Source organism: Cygnus olor, chromosome 17 (assembly GCF_009769625.2).
Source record: "Cygnus olor isolate bCygOlo1 chromosome 17, bCygOlo1.pri.v2, whole genome shotgun sequence".
In the NCBI taxonomy this organism is placed as follows: Eukaryota; Metazoa; Chordata; class Aves; order Anseriformes; family Anatidae; genus Cygnus; species Cygnus olor.
Window position 1 is genome coordinate 14,590,951 of NC_049185.1, and position 19,446 is coordinate 14,610,396.

General features: G+C 67.8%; 3 protein-coding genes across 3 annotated transcripts; 2 read left to right on the top strand and 1 right to left on the bottom strand.

Annotated features, from left to right (window-relative positions):
* Positions 1–676: 676 nt before the first annotated feature.
* CRYBB1 (crystallin beta B1) lies at positions 677–3,251 on the bottom strand. Its single transcript, XM_040577588.1, has 5 exons — positions 2,982–3,251; positions 2,130–2,248; positions 1,623–1,755; positions 1,363–1,505; positions 677–963 (listed from the first exon to the last, which is right to left on the bottom strand). Exons 1-5 carry the CDS (start codon positions 3,108–3,110, stop codon positions 780–782), a joined length of 708 nt encoding a protein of 235 aa, XP_040433522.1. The 5' UTR covers positions 3,111–3,251; the 3' UTR covers positions 677–779.
* A 2,954-nt stretch (positions 3,252–6,205) lies between these two features.
* CRYBA4 (crystallin beta A4) lies at positions 6,206–7,862 on the top strand. Its single transcript, XM_040577587.1, has 5 exons — positions 6,206–6,244; positions 6,368–6,486; positions 7,183–7,324; positions 7,447–7,589; positions 7,683–7,862. The coding sequence occupies exons 1-5, from the start codon at positions 6,206–6,208 to the stop codon at positions 7,828–7,830; spliced, it is 591 nt and encodes a 196-aa protein (XP_040433521.1). The 3' UTR covers positions 7,831–7,862.
* A 799-nt stretch (positions 7,863–8,661) lies between these two features.
* Positions 8,662–16,234, top strand: LOC121079834. The gene is made up of 5 exons (XM_040577585.1): positions 8,662–8,667; positions 9,391–9,548; positions 10,039–10,068; positions 11,500–11,580; positions 11,897–16,234. Exons 1-5 carry the CDS (start codon positions 8,662–8,664, stop codon positions 12,573–12,575), a joined length of 954 nt encoding a protein of 317 aa, XP_040433519.1. The 3' UTR covers positions 12,576–16,234.
* Positions 16,235–19,446: the final 3,212 nt, after the last annotated feature.

The window sequence follows — 19,446 nt, forward strand, 5'->3', positions numbered from 1 at the left end:
CGCCCCGCTGCGCATGCGTCCTGCGGCGGGGGGGGCGCGGGAACGGGGGGCGCGGGAACGGGCACGGGGACGGGGGTGGGCGCCGGCAGCGGGACGGGGACGGGGACGGGGACGGGTAAGGGCACCGGTACCGGCACCGGCACCGGCTGCCAGCCCGGCCCCGCCGCCCGCCCGCCCTCCCCATGCGTGCCCGGGCCGTGCCCGTGCTCCCCGGGGGGCTCTTGTGCCCCGCGCGTGTGTGCGTGCGTGTGCAAATGCCGTGCACAAATGTCCACGCGTGTGCGGGGCGGGGGGTGCAGGCAGCACCCAGCACCCTGCAGGCAGCACCCACCACGCGGCAGGCAGCACCCCGCATGCAGCATGCAGCACCCCGCATTACCCCTCCCGCAGCACCCAGCACCCCCCCGCATTACCCCTCCCGCAGCACCCAGCACCCCCCCCCATTACCCCTCCCGCAGCACCCAGCACCCTGCTTGCAGCACCCAGCACCCCCCCGCACCCCTCCCGCAGCACCCAGCACCCCCCCCGCATTACTCCTCCCGCAGCACCCAGCACCCCCCCGCATTACCCCTCCCGCAGCACCCAGCACCCCCCCCGCATTACCCCTCCCGCAGCACCCAGCACCCCCCCGCATTACCCCTCCCGCAGCACCCAGCACCCCCCCCGCATTACCCCTCCCGCAGCACCCAGCACCACCTGCACCGTCTCACTCTTTATTGCTCCCAGGGCAGGCACCGCTCAGCACCGCGCGGGGCCGGGGCCGCCCGTTTTGGGGGCGCTCAGTCGCGGGGGGGGGCGTTGGGGCCGGGGCGGGCGCCCCTCTGCTCCCACTGCACGTCCCTGACGCGGCGGATGGACTGCAGCTGCGGCTGGAAGGCGCCCCACTCGTTCCAGTGCCTGAAGTCCCCGCTCTCAAAGAGGTACTGGTAGCCTCGGTACCCCGGGTACTGGTACCCGACCCAGCTGCAGGGAGAGCACGCGGGTGTGAGCGGGGCCCGTGGGCGCTGCCGGCCCCCTGCTCGGAGCCGGACCCCGGCCACGAGCTGTGAACCCGCCGGCAAACATCCCCGCCGTGACACCCTGCCCGGGGTCCCCACTGCCCGGCTGTGCCCTGCTGCCTGCGGGACGCCTCCTGCACCCGGGGGGCTCCGTGCGGGGCTGGCACGGGGGCGAGGCGGGCAGCGGCCCCCTCCCAGGCCTCTCCCCAGCTGCGGGCAGCAGGAGCGCAGCTGGCAGGCTCGGGGGCAGCACGCGGAGCCCCCCCGCACCCAGGGATGGGCGGGGAGCAGCGCAGCACCACCGGCTGCCCAGGGCCCGTGCGGGTGCTGTGCAGCGAGCTGGGGGAGCTGCAGCCCGGCTTACGTTCCACTGGGCACCTTCACGCTGCCCACGCGGTCGCAGAAGCCGTAAGCCCAGAGGCTGGGCACGTCGTCCGCCTGGATGTCCATCTTGTTGCCCTTGAAGTCGGCAGACTCGTACAGGGAGATTTTGTGGTCCTCAGCCTCCTGGGGAGGACAGCGGGGAGGCGTTGGGCGGCCGGGGCTCGCAGCGACGAGGCACCGCGCGGCACGGACCCAGCCCCAGCCCCAGCCGGAGCCGCCTCCCGTTCCCGGGCCACTCACCATCCTGATGGGACGCATGGACATGAAGCAGTCGCTCCGGTAGCTGCTGGACCAGGTGTCCCAGCGAGGGTACTCGCCCTTCTCCAGGACGAACATCTCCCCGCGCATGTTGGCTTGCTCGTAGGCCACCCAGCTGGGGAGAGGGGCAGGGCGGCGCGAGGGGTCAGGCTCCTCTCGTGCTCCACCAGCTTGTGGGGCAGCCGAGCTGGGCTCCCAGCACCCGAAATATCCGTGGGTGCCGGGACCGAGCCCGCCGCCCTGCGCCCGCCTTTCTCCCGGCCCGTGGCAGGGGGGGCAGGAGCTCACACCCCCCTGGGCACAGCGACCGCTGCTCGGCTCCACAAATGGCCCCGAGAGCCAGCCCCGCACCCACTGCCCTTGTCACCAGGAGAGGGACAGGCGCTGTGCCCAGCTGCAGGAGATGCCCACGCATCACCCTGCGCCCAGCGCGCCCCTGAGCCTCGGCGTCCCCACGGGCACGGGTCCCTCCGGGGCGGGGTCACTCACGGTCCAGAGCTGACAATGACGCTGCGCACCCGGTCGAAGCCGCAGTCGGCCAGGTTCAGGCACTCGGCGGTGAACTCCGTCTGCCTGCCCTGGAAGTTCTCCTGCTCGAAGACGATGATCTGGGGGCGGAGGGAAGGGCTCGGGCAGGGCACGGCGCTGCGTGTCCCGGCACGGATCCTGCGCGCGCGTCCCGCCGCCTGAGCACGCCGAGGTCCCCCCCGACTGCCGCTCCCTGCTCTGGGAGCTGCGGCCACGCCGGGTGTCCCCGTGCTGGTGCCCCCGCAGCGGCTGCAGCCGGGCTGGGATGGAGCTGTGGGGCCAGGAGCTGCACCCGCACCGTGCCCCCTGTGCCTGGCACCGCGGAGCTGTCACGGGGCACCCGCACGGCTCGCCCCTCGCCCCCAGCCCCGCCGCAGCTCCCCGGTAGCTGCGTCACGCCGGCCTTTCGGTGCTGTCCCCATCACCCCGACAGCACCGCGGGGCTCCCTGTGCTGGGCTCCTGCCCTCCTCGTGGGGCTCCCCGGGGCCACGATGGCCGGGTGGCAGCACCCAGCCCCGAAGCTGGGGCGTGGGGAGAGCAATCCCGAGACCTGCGCTCTCAAACAAGATGTCCCGGCCGAGGGGAACCGCGCGCATCCCCTGCGGCAAACCCACATCGCTCCCGGTGCTGCAGCAGCTCCCCGAGCCCTCTGCCCCGAGAGCTGCTGCCAGGCAGGGCCGGCACCGGCCGTGTTCCTCCTGCTGCTGGCGGAGGCTGAGGGTCCTTCCCCCTTGGCCGCCCAAGCTGTCCTCCTGCCCGCCGCCCCTCACCCCGGGACCGTGTCCCTCCACGCGGGGATGTGCGGGGCTTACCCGGAAAGCTTCTGCGGCGGGCTCTTCGCCCTTGCTGTTGGTGACAGGCGCGGGGTCGGAGGACGGAGCCGGCGCTGGGGCCGCCTTCTCCTTGTCCTCCGCAGCGGCGGTTTTCGTGGTCTCAGACATCGCGGTGGTCGGCTCAGGTCTGGGAGCAGAGACGCCAGCCGCAGGTTAGTGGGGGCACGGCCGTGGGCCACCCCACCTGGCCCCGGGGACGGTGGTATTGGGGTGGCATTGGGGTGGGGAGGGGCGCAGCCGTGGGGCGAGGAGCTGGGGGCTCCCCCAGGCAGGCTGGGCAGAGGCAGCGGGTCCTGCCTGGGCAGCGGGGGGTGGCGGCTCACCACGCTCCCCTTCTGCGGCCAGAGAGCCCCGAGCACGGTCTCACTGTGCAGGGGTGCCCTGAGCTCCCTGCTCCCGCCCCCTGCCCTCCCCAGGGCCTGATCCTGCACCGGGGCTGTCCCGCACGGGCGTGCGTGGGGCGGGCAGGGCGCACCCCCCTTTGTGTGTGGACCTCCCGTGGGCACCCCGATGGCAGCACCGTGGTTTAGGGTTATCCAGCAGCTCCCGCAGAGGGTGGCGGGGTGCTGGAGCTCTGAGACGGGCTCGGGGTCCTCCAAGCAGTGGCACGGTGCTGGGCACGGACGAGCCCCTGTGTTTCTCTCTCCCCCCCTCGGGACCAGCTGGAGCGAGTGCTGCAGCCCGGGTGCTTTGTCCTCTTACCTGGGCAGCTGCTGCTGCTTGTTGGAGTGAGCGGGCTTGTGTTTCGGGGCGCAGCAGGGCCCCCACTTTATAGCCTGGCAAGGGCAGACCCCGGGCGGGCGCACAAAGGAAGTGCGAGCTCATCAGTGTCTGCGCGGCCGCCCAGTCATCACATCCCGCACAGCGCGGCCGAGCTGGAAGCCTCTCCCCGGCCCCGCGCCCAGCTGCTGAACCCAGCACTTTCCTTTGTGCCCGCGGCACAACAGAAGGCCTGACCGTGCCACTTCGCAGCGCGCTGGCACCCGCGGACCCGCGCAGGGCATATATAGCCCCCGCGCGCCCGGACCCGCACCGGCACCTGGCTCCAGCACCGCCACGGCTGGGCATGGTGCACCAGCCCCCTGCCCCACGGCTGGCCCGGACCTGGCCCCACAGCTGCCCCGTGCCCACCGCCGGGGGCAGGAGCCCAGCCCGGTGCTGGCACCAAGCCGGGCAGAGCCGGGGATTGCTCCCAGCCCCCACTGTTCGGACCCGCGGCTTTTGGCACAGGGAGACCTCAACTCTGGGGGCAGCGCCTGCGGGTTCCCCAGCCTGGCGTTGCATTAACCCTGCCCTGGGTCAGCCCGTCTGCTTTCTCACTTCCCCTCTGAACACCGCCTATCCTGCTTTAAACACCCTCCATAGCGGCCAGCACCTGACTGCTCTGCCCTGAGGATGCCAGGATGCAAGACTTCAGTGTTTCAAAATCCTTAGAGTTGTTTCTGAGTTTTTTCCCCCAGGTGATGTGCAATCAAAGCCGACACTTTCTGAATATCTCAGTCCATAAAACCGGTGTTCTCCTTTGAGGATGCTACAGCTGGCCAGCCCGTGCCATCCCTGCTTGCCATCCCCACTCGTTAGCGAGTTTTCAGCACGTTTAGCACATGCTGTGCTCGTTTCCTACCGCTCCTACCCCTACAGCGTACTGGTACCAAATCCCACGCTGGGTTCCAGTGCAGCGGTGCTGTGTCAGCCCCTAGAAAGGCAGGTGGAGGGGACGCGGGTGCTGGGAGGGTGCTGAGCAGCGGTGCTGGTGGCAGCTCAGCCGGCAGCACCGCCCCCACAGCACCCAGGCGGGGGCACCCTGGGGAGCCCCCTGCCCGGCTGAGCCGCCCCGCAGCTGCTCTCCGCCTGCCAGCCGTGGTCCCGCTCGCCGTTTGAACCCCTGGCATTTGTTTCCTCCCCATCCCATCAAAGACTCCCGGTGCTCCTGGCGCAGTGTCAGCACCGCTGGGCCAGCCCTCGGCACCGGCAGCAGTAACTCGCCCGGAGCGGTGCACTAAATGAGCGCAGAGCCCCGCTCAGGGGCTGCCGGCTGACATCCTCTCGTTCCCCCCGGGGGTGAAGTGTTAACTCGCAGCCACGCGGCTCAGCTGCACCACCTGGGATGCTTCCCAAAATACCAAACAAAAAGCGTTTATCGATCACTCCTCCTTTCCCTGCAGTTTTATCGACCGCCCCGCCGTTCCCGCGGCAGCACAGCCGGCTGCATTTGGTGCTCCGTTACCTCCCGGCACTCCCAGGGGGCAGCTTCCTTACCTTCACGGCAGCCAGTTTTCGTGGCTCTTGGCTTTCAATTTGCATTCATTTTCATGTTTGTGAGACATATTTCTATTTTAAGAGCAGCATTTGCTGCCTCTCAGAGCCAGGGTGCGCTTTTTTAACCACTCTGCCTTGCCCGTGGCTCCCGAGCGCTGATCAGCAGCTCCTGCCCACCCTGCAGCTCCCGTTCTGCTGCCTCTGCTTCTCCCTGCCAGCCCCCAGCAGCCTTCGGACGGGGCATTTCGAAGCCTGGAGGGGCTGAGCTCTGCTCTTGGGGCTTCCCCACGCCGCTTCGGCCGCGGAGCTCTTCCCAGGTCCTTGAGCACGGAGGCAGGAGACTGCTGCAGGGATCCCTAAATCTCGACCTCGACCATACCCCGAGCGCCTCCACACGCGAAGGTGTGTTTTGGCCTGCCTCCCTGCGCTGCATGCAACAAACCCCCGGTGCTCCCTGCCCATGGTGCAGAGAGGCAGGGACGCCTCCGGTCGTGGTCCCAGCAGAGCCTCAAGCAGGCGAAGGGCTCCTCTGGGGAGCAGGGCAGGCCGCAGGGCGATATCCCGGCTCCATAGGTCTGGGGTCACCGGGAGCCGTGGTGTCCCCACTCACCAGCCTCTGCGCAGCTCTGCCTTTGTTCCGCCCGGTCCCTCCTCCCGCCGTGTGCTGAGTTAGGGCTTTCCGTAATGCTCTCCCGGCCTGGCTCTGTCTGGAGCTATAAAAACCCTGCCCCAGGGCTGCCGGCCGCGCCACCTCTCCGGGCGCTGCTCCTCACCCCGGTAAGTGCAGGAGGCCGGCAGCAGCGTGCGGACCCCTTCGGCCTCGCGCTGCCCGCACACCCCACACAGCGCGGCCCCACTCACGGCCCCGGGGCCGGGCAGCGGCTCCAGGCAGCGGTCTGCCAGCAGCCCCGCACCAGCCTCCTGTTCTCCTGCACAGAAGCACCATGAGCCAGCGCCGCAGGACGGCCTCCGGTCTCTGGAAGGTGCGGGAGGCCGGGGAGGACCAGGAGCACAGGCGGAGCCCCGCGGACACCTGCGCACGGGGGCGCAGCATCTGCTGGGGGCCTCTGCGTCTGCAGAGCCTCTGATCCGCCCGTGCTCCCCAGATCGTGGTGTGGGACGAGCCCTTCTTCCAGGGCAAGAGGCACGAGTTCACCGCCGACTGCTACAGCACGCCGGAGCGCGGCTTCAGCACCGTCCGCTCCTTCAAGATCGAGAGCGGGGCGTGAGTGCGGGGCCAGGGGGCTGCAGGGGCAGGCGGAGGTGCCGGGTGCTTTCTGCCACCCGAGCCACGGGGCTGCCTCCCGCGGGGAGCGGCCCCAGCCCTGCTGTGGGCTGCCGTGGGCACTGGGGGTGCTGCGTGCCGCGGGGTGCTGGGTGCTGCGGGGTGCTGGGTGCTGCGGGGTGCTGTGTGCCACGGGGTGCTGTGTGCCACGGGGTACTGGGTGCCGCGGGGTGCTGTGTGCCGTGGGGTGCTGGGTGCCATGGGGTGCTGCGTGCCGCGGGGTGCTGGGTGCCGCGGGGTGCTGGGTGCCACGGGGTGCTGGGTGCTGCGGGGTGCTGGGTGCCGCGGGGTGCTGCGTGCCGCGGGGTGCTGGGTGCCATGGGGTGCTGCGTGCCGCGGGGTGCTGGGTGCCGCGGGGTGCTGGGTGCTGCGGGGTGCTGGGTGCTGCGGGGTGCTGGGTGCCACGGGGTGCTGGGTGCTGCGGGGTGCTGGGTGCCATGGGGTGCTGGGTGCCGTGGGGTGCTGGGTGCCATGGAGTGCTGCGTGCCACGGGGTGCTGGGTGCCGTGGGGTGCTGGGTGCCGCGGGGTGCTGCGTGCCGCGGGGTGCTGTGTGCCGCGGGGTGCTGTGTGCCGCGGGGTGCTGGGTGCCGCGGGGTGCTGGGTGCCGCAGGGCGCTCACCCCACCTCCCCGGCAGCTGGGCAGGCTTCGAGCACTGCGGCTTCCAGGGGCAGCAGTTCGTGCTGGAGCGCGGCGAGTACCCGTGCTGGGAGGCGTGGAGCGGCAGCAACGCCTACCGCGTGGACAGGATGTGCTCCTTCCGCCCCATCGCCTGCGCCGTGAGTAGGGCCCGGCGCGGGGCTGTGCCGGCCCCCAGACGGCCCTGGACGGGGAGACGGGCAGGGGGCAGGGGGCGGTGGGCAGGGGGTGGCCGTGCCCACGCGGTGCCCTCTCGCTGCAGGACCGCCGGCGCAGCCGGCTGCTGCTCTTCGAGCAGGAGAACTTCCAGGGCAGGAGGGGGGAGCTGAGCGACGACTGCCCCTCGCTGCCCGCGCTGGGCTGGGGCAGCAGCGCCGTCGGCTCCTTCCTCGTCTGCTCCGGCGCGTGAGTACCGGGGGCAGTGGGACCCGCGGCACCGGGTGTCTCTGGCCCCGTCAGGGTGCCACCAGCCCTGAGATGCGTTGCGTTCTGCTCCAGGTGGGTCTGCTCGCAGTACCCGGGGTACCGCGGCTTCCAGTACCTGCTGGAGAGCGACAGCGGCGCCGGCGAGTACAAGCACGTGCGGGAGTGGGGCTCCCACGCGCAGACGGGCCAGGTGCAGTCCATCCGCAGGGTCCAGCAGTGACCGCCAGCACCGCAGCCACCCGGCCCTGTCCCCGTCCCTCGGGCGCTGCCTGCCCGGCGCGTCGCCGGCACCAAAGCTCAATAAAAGCTCCGTTGTACGAGGCGGCGCGCTCACACTTGGGGGAGGCGTGCGGGCAGGGCGGTGGGCGAGCGGCTCCATCGCCGTGTCACCGCGGGTGTGCGGCTGCGGCGGTGCCGTGTGCCCAGGCAGGCACTGCAGGGGCAGGGACGGACGGGGGTCCGTCAGTCTGCCCTGCCGTGGCACAGCCATCCGCCTGTCCCTGTCACAGGCAGGCAAAGCCCCTGCCCAGCTCATGCAGGGAGCAGCAGAGGGGTGCAGTGACCGTCCCTCGGCTCCCCCAGGGATCCCCATGTCCCCCCCACCCCCCAGACCCCGTCTCCTCTGCCAGCACCCCGCTGGGGCAGCGCTGCGGCCCCGCCGAGGTGGAGGAGGACACTGCAGCCACCGCTGAGCCTGGGCAGGAGGGACCGCGGGGTCTGGCAGGCCCCAGCAGCACGCCGTGCACCCATCCTGCACCCACACACATCCCCCCTCCCATGCACACACCCCTGCACACCTCCGCACCCACGCACACACCTGTGCACGCCCCCACGAGCTCATGCATGCACCCCACAGCCGCGTACACACCCCTGCACCCCCCCTGCACACCTCTGCACCCGTGCACAGCCCCCGGCCTTGCAGCGCAGCCGCTGCCCAGAGCAGAGCCCCAGGCCCAGGGCTGGGTGCCCCCCCTGCGCCCCCCCAGCAGCGCGGGTCCCCGCTGCTCCTCCCAGCCGCTGCTGATAAACCACTTCTTTGGCAAGCGAGAAAATGGTGGTCAGCTGGAGCTGGAAATGTGGCAGGAAAAAGCCGGTTTGGAAATATTTCTCATTTCAGAAGCACTCTGGAGAAAAAAGGGTTGATGTGATTAAAATGTCCCGTTCCTGACATTTGCAAAAGAAAGACCACCATCGGAGACAATGCTTCCCGGGGACGGAATTCTCTTCACAGGACATAACAATTAAAAGGACAGAACAGAAGAAGACCAGACGGTTTGGGGATGGGCTGAGTGAAACCCTCCGGCTGCCCCAGGACACCTGGGGCTGTTGGTTGGAGGAGCTGGTGCCCATCCCCTGGGCAGAGGGGACAGTGGGGACGGTGCCACGTCGGGGGGGAGCCAAGCTGGGAGCAGGGCCAGCAGCTGCCACTGGGACCGGTCCTGTGCTGCTGGGCCCCTGGGGTCCCCTGGGGACCTGGGGCAACAATGCAAGGGGCCAGTGGCTGCAGATGGCTCTGGGTGGCTTCGGGCAGAGGCAAACCTGCCTGTGCTCCAGGCCCGTCGTGCAAAGGGCAGGGCTCTTGGGGTGCCTCTCCAGCAGCCCCCTCCTGCCAGGCACGGGCTGGGGGGCTCCACGCTCCCCCCACGCTGCGGGGGGCCGCAGGGCCACCTTGTGCCAAGCCAAAATCACCTGGGGCCGTGGGAGGGGTGAAGGTGACTCGGCCGCATTTCCAGCATGAAAATTGAATGGGAGCTGCAGCATCCTCCCGCGCCGTAGGTAGGGCCGAGGCGGCGGCGGTGGCTGCGGGGGGAGGAGTTTGCATGGCGATGTCTTGCTCGGGGATCCTCTCTGGAAGGCTCCAGCACAAAGGAGCCGTGCGGCGGCCACGAGCGTGCGGAGCCCGCCCGTCCCCAAGCCCGGCCACCGCCTGGACACCAGGTAAAGCCGCCCTTACGTTTCTCTCCGCGCTTTTCTGGATGGAAACCTGGCTGCTCTCCGGGTGCCGCCGCGTGCCGAGGGGGTGCAGCCCCGGGAGCCCCCCCAGGGGTGCGACGCCCGCAGGCACCCGCGCCCGGGCAGCTGCTGCGGCACCGCTCCCGAGGGGCCGGCAGCACGCGGGGCCAGGCGCTGCCTCGCCGTCCGCTCCCACAACAATGCCACCCCCCGGTAATTCGCACTCCCCGGCTATAAATCGTCCCCACGCGCAGCCAGGCCCGGGGGCAGCAGTCACCAACTCCTCAGCAGCGCTGCGGGGCTGGGGGTGCCGCTGCCCCCCCCCGCTTTGTCAGGGCCGCAGCTGCGGTGCGTGGTGGGGCCGCTCGCAGCCCGCGGGTCCCGCAGCCCCGGTACCAACATCACTGCTAACTGAGGCACCGCCTGTTTGTTCTGGTTTTGTTTTTGTTTTTTTTTTTCTTTTTTTTTTTTTCAGAAACCTCATCAAGAATAGGGCTCGAGACAGGTAAATGGATTCTTGCCTAATTTTCAATGCTCCCGGAAGGAAGTTAGCCAAAACGATGGTTTACTTCTTTGTCTAGAAACCACCATTTTCTCCTAAACCCGGTGATTTTAGGTAGGGGCTTTAGAGGAGGGGCTGGGGCCAGCACCGCTCCAGGCGCTTCAGCGCAGCCCTTCCCCTGCAAAGAGTTAACCTGACAGACGCCGCCGCTCCTTTTGGGGAGCCATTTTCTCTCGCTATTGTTTCGCCGCCCTTTGTGCGCGGGCACACCTCGCCCTGGGAGCAGGGAGGCGTCCAGAAGCCAAACCCTGCAGCACCCCCGAGCCCGCAGGACCCCCCCGCACCCCTGCGGCGGGCACAACAGACGGGGGGGGGGGTGTTGGGGCCGGGGGGGGGGCTGCAGGGAGCAGGGGTTTGGGGGTCCTGCCGCGGGCAGGGGGAGGAGGGCGGCACCAGCGTGCCCACCGCGCTCAGCACCGTGGTGCTGTGCCTGCAGGGCACGAGCATCATGCCCGCTGCCTCCCCGCTCCTGCCGTGGCACAGCTTGTGTCCCCCGGCTCCCCCCTGCCACCGGGGGGGCTTCACGCCCGTGAACCCGGGTGCCGCGCCTGGACGCCCAGGTGCCACCGCCCGTGGCTCAAAAGGAGCGCGTGGTGGAAAATTGGCAGCAGCTTGTTTTCCTCCCCCTCCTGCCCCCCCAGATGTGCTTCCCTGCCGGCCCACAGAGGTGTCCGGGAGCAGGCACCTGCCTGCAGCCACGTCCCACCTGCCCCACCAGCACCTCCCAGCTCAGCACCAAGCAGACCCAGAGCCTGGGCAGAGCTGGCCGGGGCTGGGGTGGGCTACCCAGCGCCGTGCCCCGTGCCCAGCCCCTGGCCAGGAGCCCCGAGGCTCTGCTGGTCCCTGTCCTCCCTGCAGCAGCACCCAGGTGCCGCAGGAGGGACGCGGGTGCGGCGGTGGGTCTGGGGGCACCTGCAGGGCACGGGGTCCCCTCGCCGCAGGACGCTGCCACACTTCCCTTAGGGCAGCGCCGTGGTGGGGGGCTTCAGTCCCGAGCTGAGCTGCGGCTCTGCCTGCGTTCAGCCCGGGCGGCTCCTTGTCCCCTTGGGCACCCAGCACGTGGAGAGGGAAGCCGCGCAGAGCTGGTGGCCTGGCATCCCCGTCTCACGTCCCTGCCCTGCAGGATCTGACCCCTTCCTTCGCGGGAAGGGCGAGGGGTTGGGGGTTCAGAGCAGGGGACACCACTTCAGGGGTCTAACCCTGCAGGCCTGGGGAGCCGCAGGGACCCGTGGAGCCAGGGGTGCCCTGCCCGCATCCTGCCCGTGTCCCCCGCGGGGCTGTGCCGGGCGGAGGGCGCTGCGCCTTGCTCTCTTGCTGCGTTGGTTGCTTTCTTTTGCAGCTGCTAATGACTGACTGAGGTCTGTTCACACACAGTCCCCTGCGCAGCCTCCGCGGCGGAGCAGCCAGGCAGGACAAGGGGACATTGCACGGCGCTCGTGTAGCCGGTGACGACAGGTAGGACACCCGGGGGGGGGGGACACGGACGTTCCTCGGTCCTGCCCGGCCGTGGCAGCCCCGTGCTCACCCACACCCCGAGACCTGGGACGGGTCAGTGCAGCTGCAGCGCTGCTCCCTGCACTCTGGGCTGCTCCTCGCACACCCGGAGCAAAACCCTCACAGCTCCCCCCAGGCTTGGTCCGTGGGTTCACCCCATCCTGGGGCTGCCTGCATGGGGGGGGGGGGGGGGGCTGCATCTCCGAGGGGTGCCCGATGGTGGGGAGGGGGCAGCCATTGAGCTGCCAGGGCTCTAACAGCATCTCTGCTCCCCCAGCACCGCCAGCCCTGGGGCGCTGCCCCAGCTCTTGCCCATCCGGGCTGACCGTGCCCGAGGGAGCAGGGGCACAGGGAGCTGCGATCGCTGCCAGCACGAGGACCCCCAGAGCTGCCCGGCCCCGGAGCTGCCCGGCCCGGCACAGCCACCCGGAGAGAGCCCGGCTGCCACAGGGACACAGCCAAGGAGATGGCGGTGGCGGTGCCTGAGGACACGGGTCTGCCCGCGCGCCGCTCTCCTGCCAGGTGCTGGGGCCCCTTTCCTCCTGCTGCTGCGGCTGGTGCAGGGCAACGGGGAGGGCATGGGCAGGATGAGAGCCGTCCCCCTCCCTGAGCATAACAGAGGAGGGGGAAGGGGACGGGCGAGGAGCTGGCTCAGCTCCCCAGGAGGACACAATGGCCAGAGCCAGAAGGGCCCCCCGCCATCCCCACCAACCCTGCCCCGTCCCTCTGTCTGCTGGCAAAGTCCTGGTGCTTTCTACAAGTGCCCTGCACCACTGCTGCCTTGTCCTGGCGGGACCCTGGCTCTGCACCGGGTGTATTTGGGGGAAATGCCAGGTTTCTGGACCAGCCTGGAGCCCCGAGGGGAGCAGGGCTCAGCACATCCCTCGCGGGGCCGCACAGGGATGGCAGCACAAGCACGTGTGCCCTGTGTGCGGCTGCAACAGTCGCGCTGCTGAAGGTCCCGACGGGGCACGCGGCCCCTGTGGGACGAGGGCACCTGGAGGCGACAAGGGGCAGCGGGTGCCTGGGAGCCCCTGCCCAGCCCTGTCTCGCTCCTCAGCACGTGCTCAGCACCCGCTCCTGCAGCCAGCCCCACCGAGAGGCGGCCTCTGACGGGGAGGGGACGTGGTGCCAGGGCACGTTGCCCCCGGTCCATGTCGTGGTTTTCTCTGCCAGCCCTCCTCCTCCTCCTCCCTCTGTGTGCCGGCGGGCTCGGTGCAGACCCCAGCGGATGCCTCTGCAGAAGCCCTGCTCTTGCGGAACTGCCCCTGCCCGGTCAGCGGGCACCGCCAGCACAGGCTGCGCCGTGCTCTAGCCGTGCCTTCACCCGTCCCCTTCCTCTGCTTCCTCTGCTTCAGCGCCCCTGCCCTCGGAGCCTCGCGATGCTGAGGCAAAGGCTCAGCACTGCCGGGGCTGCCTCCTTCTCAGAGCACGTCTCATCCTTGCTGGTGCCGGGGCTGGGAAACACGACTTGCAGGGAGCGCTGCTCGGGGGGGGTTGTGCCCCACCGTCACGGGTGGTAGCGGCAGATCCTGCAGAGCCATTCGTTCAGGAAGGGGGTTACGTTACGCAGGCCGAACCATCCACTGACACCCTCCCAAATCTCGATCCAGTGGCAAAGCCCAAAAATGCCTCCTGCTCTGGGAAGCTGTCACCCAGGAGGGCACTGCCTGGCCGTGGGGGGACTAACCGGGACCGGCTGTGCATGCGTGCGCTCTGCTCCGTCGGTAACGCACTAACCAGGGCCCCCGGCCCCTCGCGATAACTAACCCACTAACCAGCCCCGGCGCATGCCCTACTAACCGCTCCTGTCTCGCCTCGCACTAACCATGGGCAGCCTGCGCTGTCCTTAAAGGGGAACGGAAAAGCTGGGTAAGTACAGGGTGCTGCGGGGTGCTGCGGGGTGCTGCGGCACGGCACGGCACGGCTGGGGGAACGCAGGGGCAGGACTGGGCAGCGTGGCACCAAGGTGGGCAGCGCAGGGCAGAGCAGGGTGGGCAGAGCAGGGTGGGCAGCACAGGGCAGCACAGGGCAGAGCAGGGCAGAGCAGGGCAGAGCAGGGCAGAGCAGGGTGCCCGCAGGCAGCCCCCCGCAGGGGCCGCTCGCTGCCGCAGCGGGGCGGCGATGCCCAGGGCCCCATGGGGGTTCTGCTGCTGACTGGCAGCCCGAAACGGTTTTATCAGCAGAAGCTTTTCAGTTCCTTTTTAAGCCAGTGGATCTCTCTGTTACTAACACATTCCTGAACTGAATTAAACAAACTAATTGTCGCTGCTTTTCTCTTCATTTCTCTTCCAGTTTGTATGCTCTCTAAGTACGACCGGTGATGCCATGCTTCTTTTACTAACCGCCTGTACTAACCTTGCCGTACTTGTTTCCCTACTGCTACTAACAACTATCCTTTGCACTTTAACTCTCTGGTGCTGTCCATCATGGCAAATGAACAGTGGCCTCCTGCCTGCCCAGGGGACTCGTGGCTGCTGGTGCTGCCCAGCAGCACTGCTGCCCTGGTACCTCTTGGAGGACAGTGCTCGGGCTGCGGGGCTTTCCAAATTTCCCTATTGGCCTTTTCTCTTCTGAGAAAACCATGTGGTTACATGAAGAAAAGTTGTTGAGCGGAAATAGAAAAATGCCAAAGCTGTTAACAATTGGTAATGGCCATAAAAGTGCAGCAAACCCAGTTTGCGGAGAGATCCCCCCAAGCAGCACCATTGCCACGAGTCCCCCAGCACCAGTTCAGCTGTCACGGGAACGGCCTCGTGCTGCCTCCCCGTGTGGGTGCCGCCACGCGGAGATGGGTGCGGGTGCTCCCGGGTTCTCTTCACTCCCTTTGTCTCTCCACAGTTTATCTCCTGCCTTGCTGCATGCGGGAAGCCGTTGCCAGCAGCGTGGTCCTAACTAACTGCGAGGCGCCGAGGGCCGAGGCTGACCACGGGTTGGTACTTGGAGCATCCTCCCAGCCACTGACACGGCCAGAGGGCAGGCAGGGACAGGGACAGGGACAGGAGAGGGACAGGGAAAGGGAAAGGGACAGGGACAGGGACGATGATGGTGACGGTGACGGTGACAGCGACAAGCCATCCAGAGGCACTCCGCTCTCGCTCCGCCTGGCAGGGTGAGGGTAGTGCTAATGCTGGGGCTGGTCTGCAGCCCCTGCTTTGCTTCCATAGGTCCGTAATTAGGTAAAAGTTGCCCTGAACGAGCACGGATTCTGCCGAGGTGAAGGCTTCAGGAGCCCCCTGGGTTGGCACGTGGGGTAGCGCTGTGCAGTGGGGCATGGGAGCAGCAGCAGGGCAGGACGCAGCCCTGCAGGACACCAGAGGCACGGCGCCGGGGGCGAGGGGATGCGCTCAGCAGCTCCAGCTGCTCCCTTTCTCTGTCCTCAGTGGTTTTTGCTTTTGCTCACTAACCTGGTGCTGGTGACCTTTGGAGGTAGCCGAGTGTCCGTGGCTGGCCTGCCTCTAGCTGCTGGCAGCTCTGCTGCTCTGTCAGGGCGCCCACAACCAGCGCAGCCCCCACAGACGGCTCAGCACCGCTGCTGCCTCCACTCAGCCTCTGCTCAGGCTCTGTTCTGTGCTGTCAGCCCGCACCCCCAGCGGGGGGACGCCTCGCTGGGCTCTGGCTGCCCCCACGGTCCTGCGCCCCCAGCCTCTCGGGTGTGCAATCTGTGGCCAAAGCACCCGCGGGCAGGCGGCTGCCGGCCTCCGCATTAACCCACTAACCGTGCCCCTCCCCGTCCTCAGCGACCCCGGGGTCAGGAGGAATTTTTGGGCTGATCCCGATGTGTCCAGTTGAAGAGGGTGCCTGCCCCTCCCGGATCCGGGGGCAGAGGTGGTGCTGAGGGGTCCAGGAGTCGGCTCCGCAGTTGGAGCAGAGGAGTGGGGATGGGGAAGGAGCAGGGGGCGGAGGAGGGCAGGAGGAGGAGCGGGGTCCAGCACAGGGCAGGGGTCCCCAGCAGGTCCCCAGAGCCCTCCAGCCCAGCCCCTGCCCAGGGACCCTCTAGGGATCCACCGTGCCCCCTCCGAGGGGTCGGGCCACTGGTGCCCACTGCGTGGCTGCTCCCCTGCACGGCCACCCCTCCTGAGCAGAGGGCAGCGGGTGACAGAGGTGTCACAGAACAGCCCGCGGCTCCTTCGCTCCGCCCTGTCCCCTCAGGAGTCCCCGTCCTGGCTGGGAGAAGTCTGTCTGTCTGTCTGTCTCTCTGTCTGTCCCTGTTTGAGACCCGCCTGAAGAAGGGTGGTGACCAAGAGGGGATCCCAGCAGAGCGCCTGGCCCTGGGGTGCCCCAGCCTGTCCAGAGCACGCCGGCTGCGGGCTGCCTCTCGTCTCGGGGTGTGAGAACCTCACCCCATGTGCATCACCTCCCTCCTGCCCTGGCCGGGCTGTGGCGTGCCCGGTGCCTCGCAGGGCCCATGGGTGGGAGAGCACCGGGGCTGGGGCACGGGGTGCTGGGGCAGGACACGTCCCCAAGAGCCCGCTCGGTGCCGCAGCGTCCCCCATCGTCCTGCAGCGCCGCGGGTCTCGGTGCTGGCATGGGGCGAGGATGCTCTGGGGTCAGGGATGTGGGGCCGAGGATGTCCTTACTGCCTGTAATGTCTGCTGTGAACATGGCAAGTGTGCAAACGCCTCGTGTGTGGTGTCTTTGTGGGGCAGGGGGGACTGGGGAACCCGGGGGGGGGGGGATGGTCTGCCTCCTGCCCCTCCCCTGGGGGTCCTGGGCAGCGGGTGCAGGCACCAGCCCCCCAGCTGCTGCAGCTGCAGGCCAGCAGGGTGGTCAGTGGCTCCCTCACCCCATGGGGAGCAAAAGGGGTGCTGGGCTGACGGGCAAGCAGGGGGGCAGTGCCTGGGGGGGGCTCAGGGGGATGTCCCAGGACAGAGGCTTTGTCCCACAGTGACTGGGGCAGGGCATGAGAGGGTGTCACCTCCCCCAGCACCAACAAAGGAGGGACTTGGAGCGAAGAGACACCCAGCACTCCCAGAGCACCCCCAGCACACCCCCAGCACATCCCGTACACCCACTTAGCACCCCCAGCACACTCCCAGCACACCCCCAGCACCCCCGGGCAGCCCTGTGCCGGGTGCGCTGCTGGAGCTGGCCGCAGGCACAGCCCCGAGCCCTGCTCCAGGTGCACGCCCGGGGCCCGGCTCACGGCTTTTGGAGCCCAAGAGCTGCAAGGGGGGGCCGCGGGGAGCCGGGGTGCGGGGGGAGCCTGCCCAGGGACAGCCCACCCAGGGGGTGCGGTGCGGTGCGGGATGCGGGATGCGGGATGCGGGCGCGGTGCCGGCGGCAGCAGGTGGAGCTCGCGCTCCAGCGAACCCTGCGCGGGGAGCCCGCACCCAGCCCGCAGCCCCCGGCCGCGCCGGGCAGCGGGGGGGGGGCACCCAGGGGCTGAGCGCAGCCGGGGCTCTGCGGGGTCCTGGGGGGCGCCCAGCCCCGAGCCGGGAGCTGCAGGGGGGGCGCGGGGACCCCTGGGGTGGGGCACCTGCTGTGGGACATCTGCTGTGGGGCACCTGCTGTGGGGCACCTGCTGTGGGACACCTGGTGTGGGACTATTGCTGTGGGACACCAGCTGTGGGGCACCTGCTGGAGCCCGCAGGGACGAGCAGCGCAGGCTGCACAGGGACATCCCCACGCCCACGGAGGAGACGCTGTGTGCAGTGCCCACGGGGCACAGCTCCCACTCGGGCACACCAGGCACGCCAAGCAGGACAAGGCGCTTTCCTGGCCCGCTCCTGGCAGGGGGCCGCTGCCCCATGGCTCGGGGCCGGGTGCTGTGCGTGCAGACCACCCCTGCACGGCCCCTTCCCCTCCAGGCAGCGCGGGAGGGAAGCAGCCAAACCAAACCGCCGTGTTTATTTTCCCCCCGGTAAGCAGCATTTTGACATGTCACAGCAAGTCTCTCAAACACATGTTGACAGAAAATGTGTACAAGCAGGAGAAATGTTGTTCATTTGCATCAAATTGCAAAGTGATTCCGTGAAATTGATATGTGGCATTTCGCTCGCGTCTGCAGGTACCGCAGGTTCCTCCGGCACCATGAGCGAGGAGCCGCCGAGGGCTCCCGCGAGGGAGGGCTCAGCCCGAGGGGGTTGTGGGGGCCCCGAGTGCCCCCCAATGTCCCAAACCACCCCGGTGCTGGCCGTGGAGCTGCCAAGGGACCGGGGGAGGCAGGCAGGACACTGCCGGGCACACCGCTCCCCAGCCTCCTGGGCTGCTCCCCCCTCCCCAGCCCTGGCAGGGCCCCTCTCCTGCCCTGCCCAACCCTTCCAGTGCTGCCAGGGGTCCCTGGAGCTGCTCGGGTGTCCCTGCGGATGCCCAGGGTGCGGTGCTGTGGTTGTGAGCTGCACATCCCTGCGGAGCTGCTGGGCTGGAAATGGCTCAGCGTCAGGAGCTGTGAACCATCCCGGTGCCTGCAGCTCTGCTGCGAGTCCCAGCTGCACCGAGGTCACTGAAGAGGTCTGGAATCTCTGGTCCCAGATCTGCAAAAATGACATTAAAAAAAAAAAAAGTTATCCTTTTTTCCCCTCCCTATCTGCACTCCAAGAGCTGTGCTCACACGGATGTGTCGTCCCCGGGCTCGGGAGGTGGCTGGCTGAGACAGGAGGCCCACGGGCTGTAACCTCACAGCGCGCACATCGCAGAGACCCTCCGTGAGGTTTTTCCTGCAGTCCCAAAGCACGGCGTCGTGTGTCTGCAGCCCCCAGCACCTCGCGGGGGTGCCAGGGGGAGACTTTGTTTGGCCTGAGTGTCGTGGTGCAGAATGAAATGCAACTGCACAAGTGGCCTCTGACCTAACCTCATTAGGAAGGTGGAAGTAATACTAATTACAATCATGAAGTCCCAAACTGTGCTTCTCCCCGGCATAATTTATTTCTGGCCACTTCTCATTCTCACAACTAATTCTGCACTGAGTTCATATTCAGAAAATATTAAAAAGATGGGCGGTGCAAAAGGACACCATTTCGGGCACGTTATCGGTGCCTGGGCATTTACACCCAGGGCGCGGGTGCTCGTCTGCGGGCGCCGTGCCGGCCGAGAGGAGCCCGCTTGTTTTCCAGATGGTTGTGGCTGCTTCGTATCTCGCAGCAAACAGAGCCGAAAGCCATGTGTGAGATAACGAATAAAGCCGAAGCTTTTGGCAGGAGATCCCTGGCGCATCTTGAAGCAATTAAAATATCAGCGACAAACTTCCGCGCGTGCAAAGCCAGCGGCCTTTCTTCTCCCACCTGTGCGGAACAAGGCGGTGGCTCTGCCTGGGCCGGGCAGCAGCCCCAGTACCGAACCCCCGCGGGAGACGGGGCGCACGGGAGCCGTGCTGGCAGCAGCCTGTGCTGCGTGAGCTGCGGCCACCTCCGCGGGGACTCGTGCCCCTTTGGCAGGGTTACGCAGGGAAGAAAAGTCCCTCGGTCACCCGGCCAGGCAATCGATGCTCGGTGATGGATCGGGCTGGTTATTAACAAGTTGGAGGCCCATTTAGACAAAAACCCAATTCCTATCAGCCCAGGAAATATCAGCGGCCCCTGGGTAGCACCGGCTCCGTGCAGCAGAAGGGCTCGGGGCGGCTCCTGCAGACCCAGGTGCCTCGTGCTGGGGTCCCGCAGTGTCCCCCCAGTGTCCCCCCACATCTCTGCTCCACCCAGACCGGGCTCCCGGCCCGTACCGCCGCACGTTCTCATTAATACGTGGGTTTGTAAGGTGCTCCGTAATTAGATGCTAACTGAGTTTTCTCTAAGTTGGGTGAGGGAAGGTCACCAAGGTAGAACTGGAGTCAGCTTATTGTTATTATCAATCAATAACCTATTTATTTTCCAACATTCCTATTAACCTCTG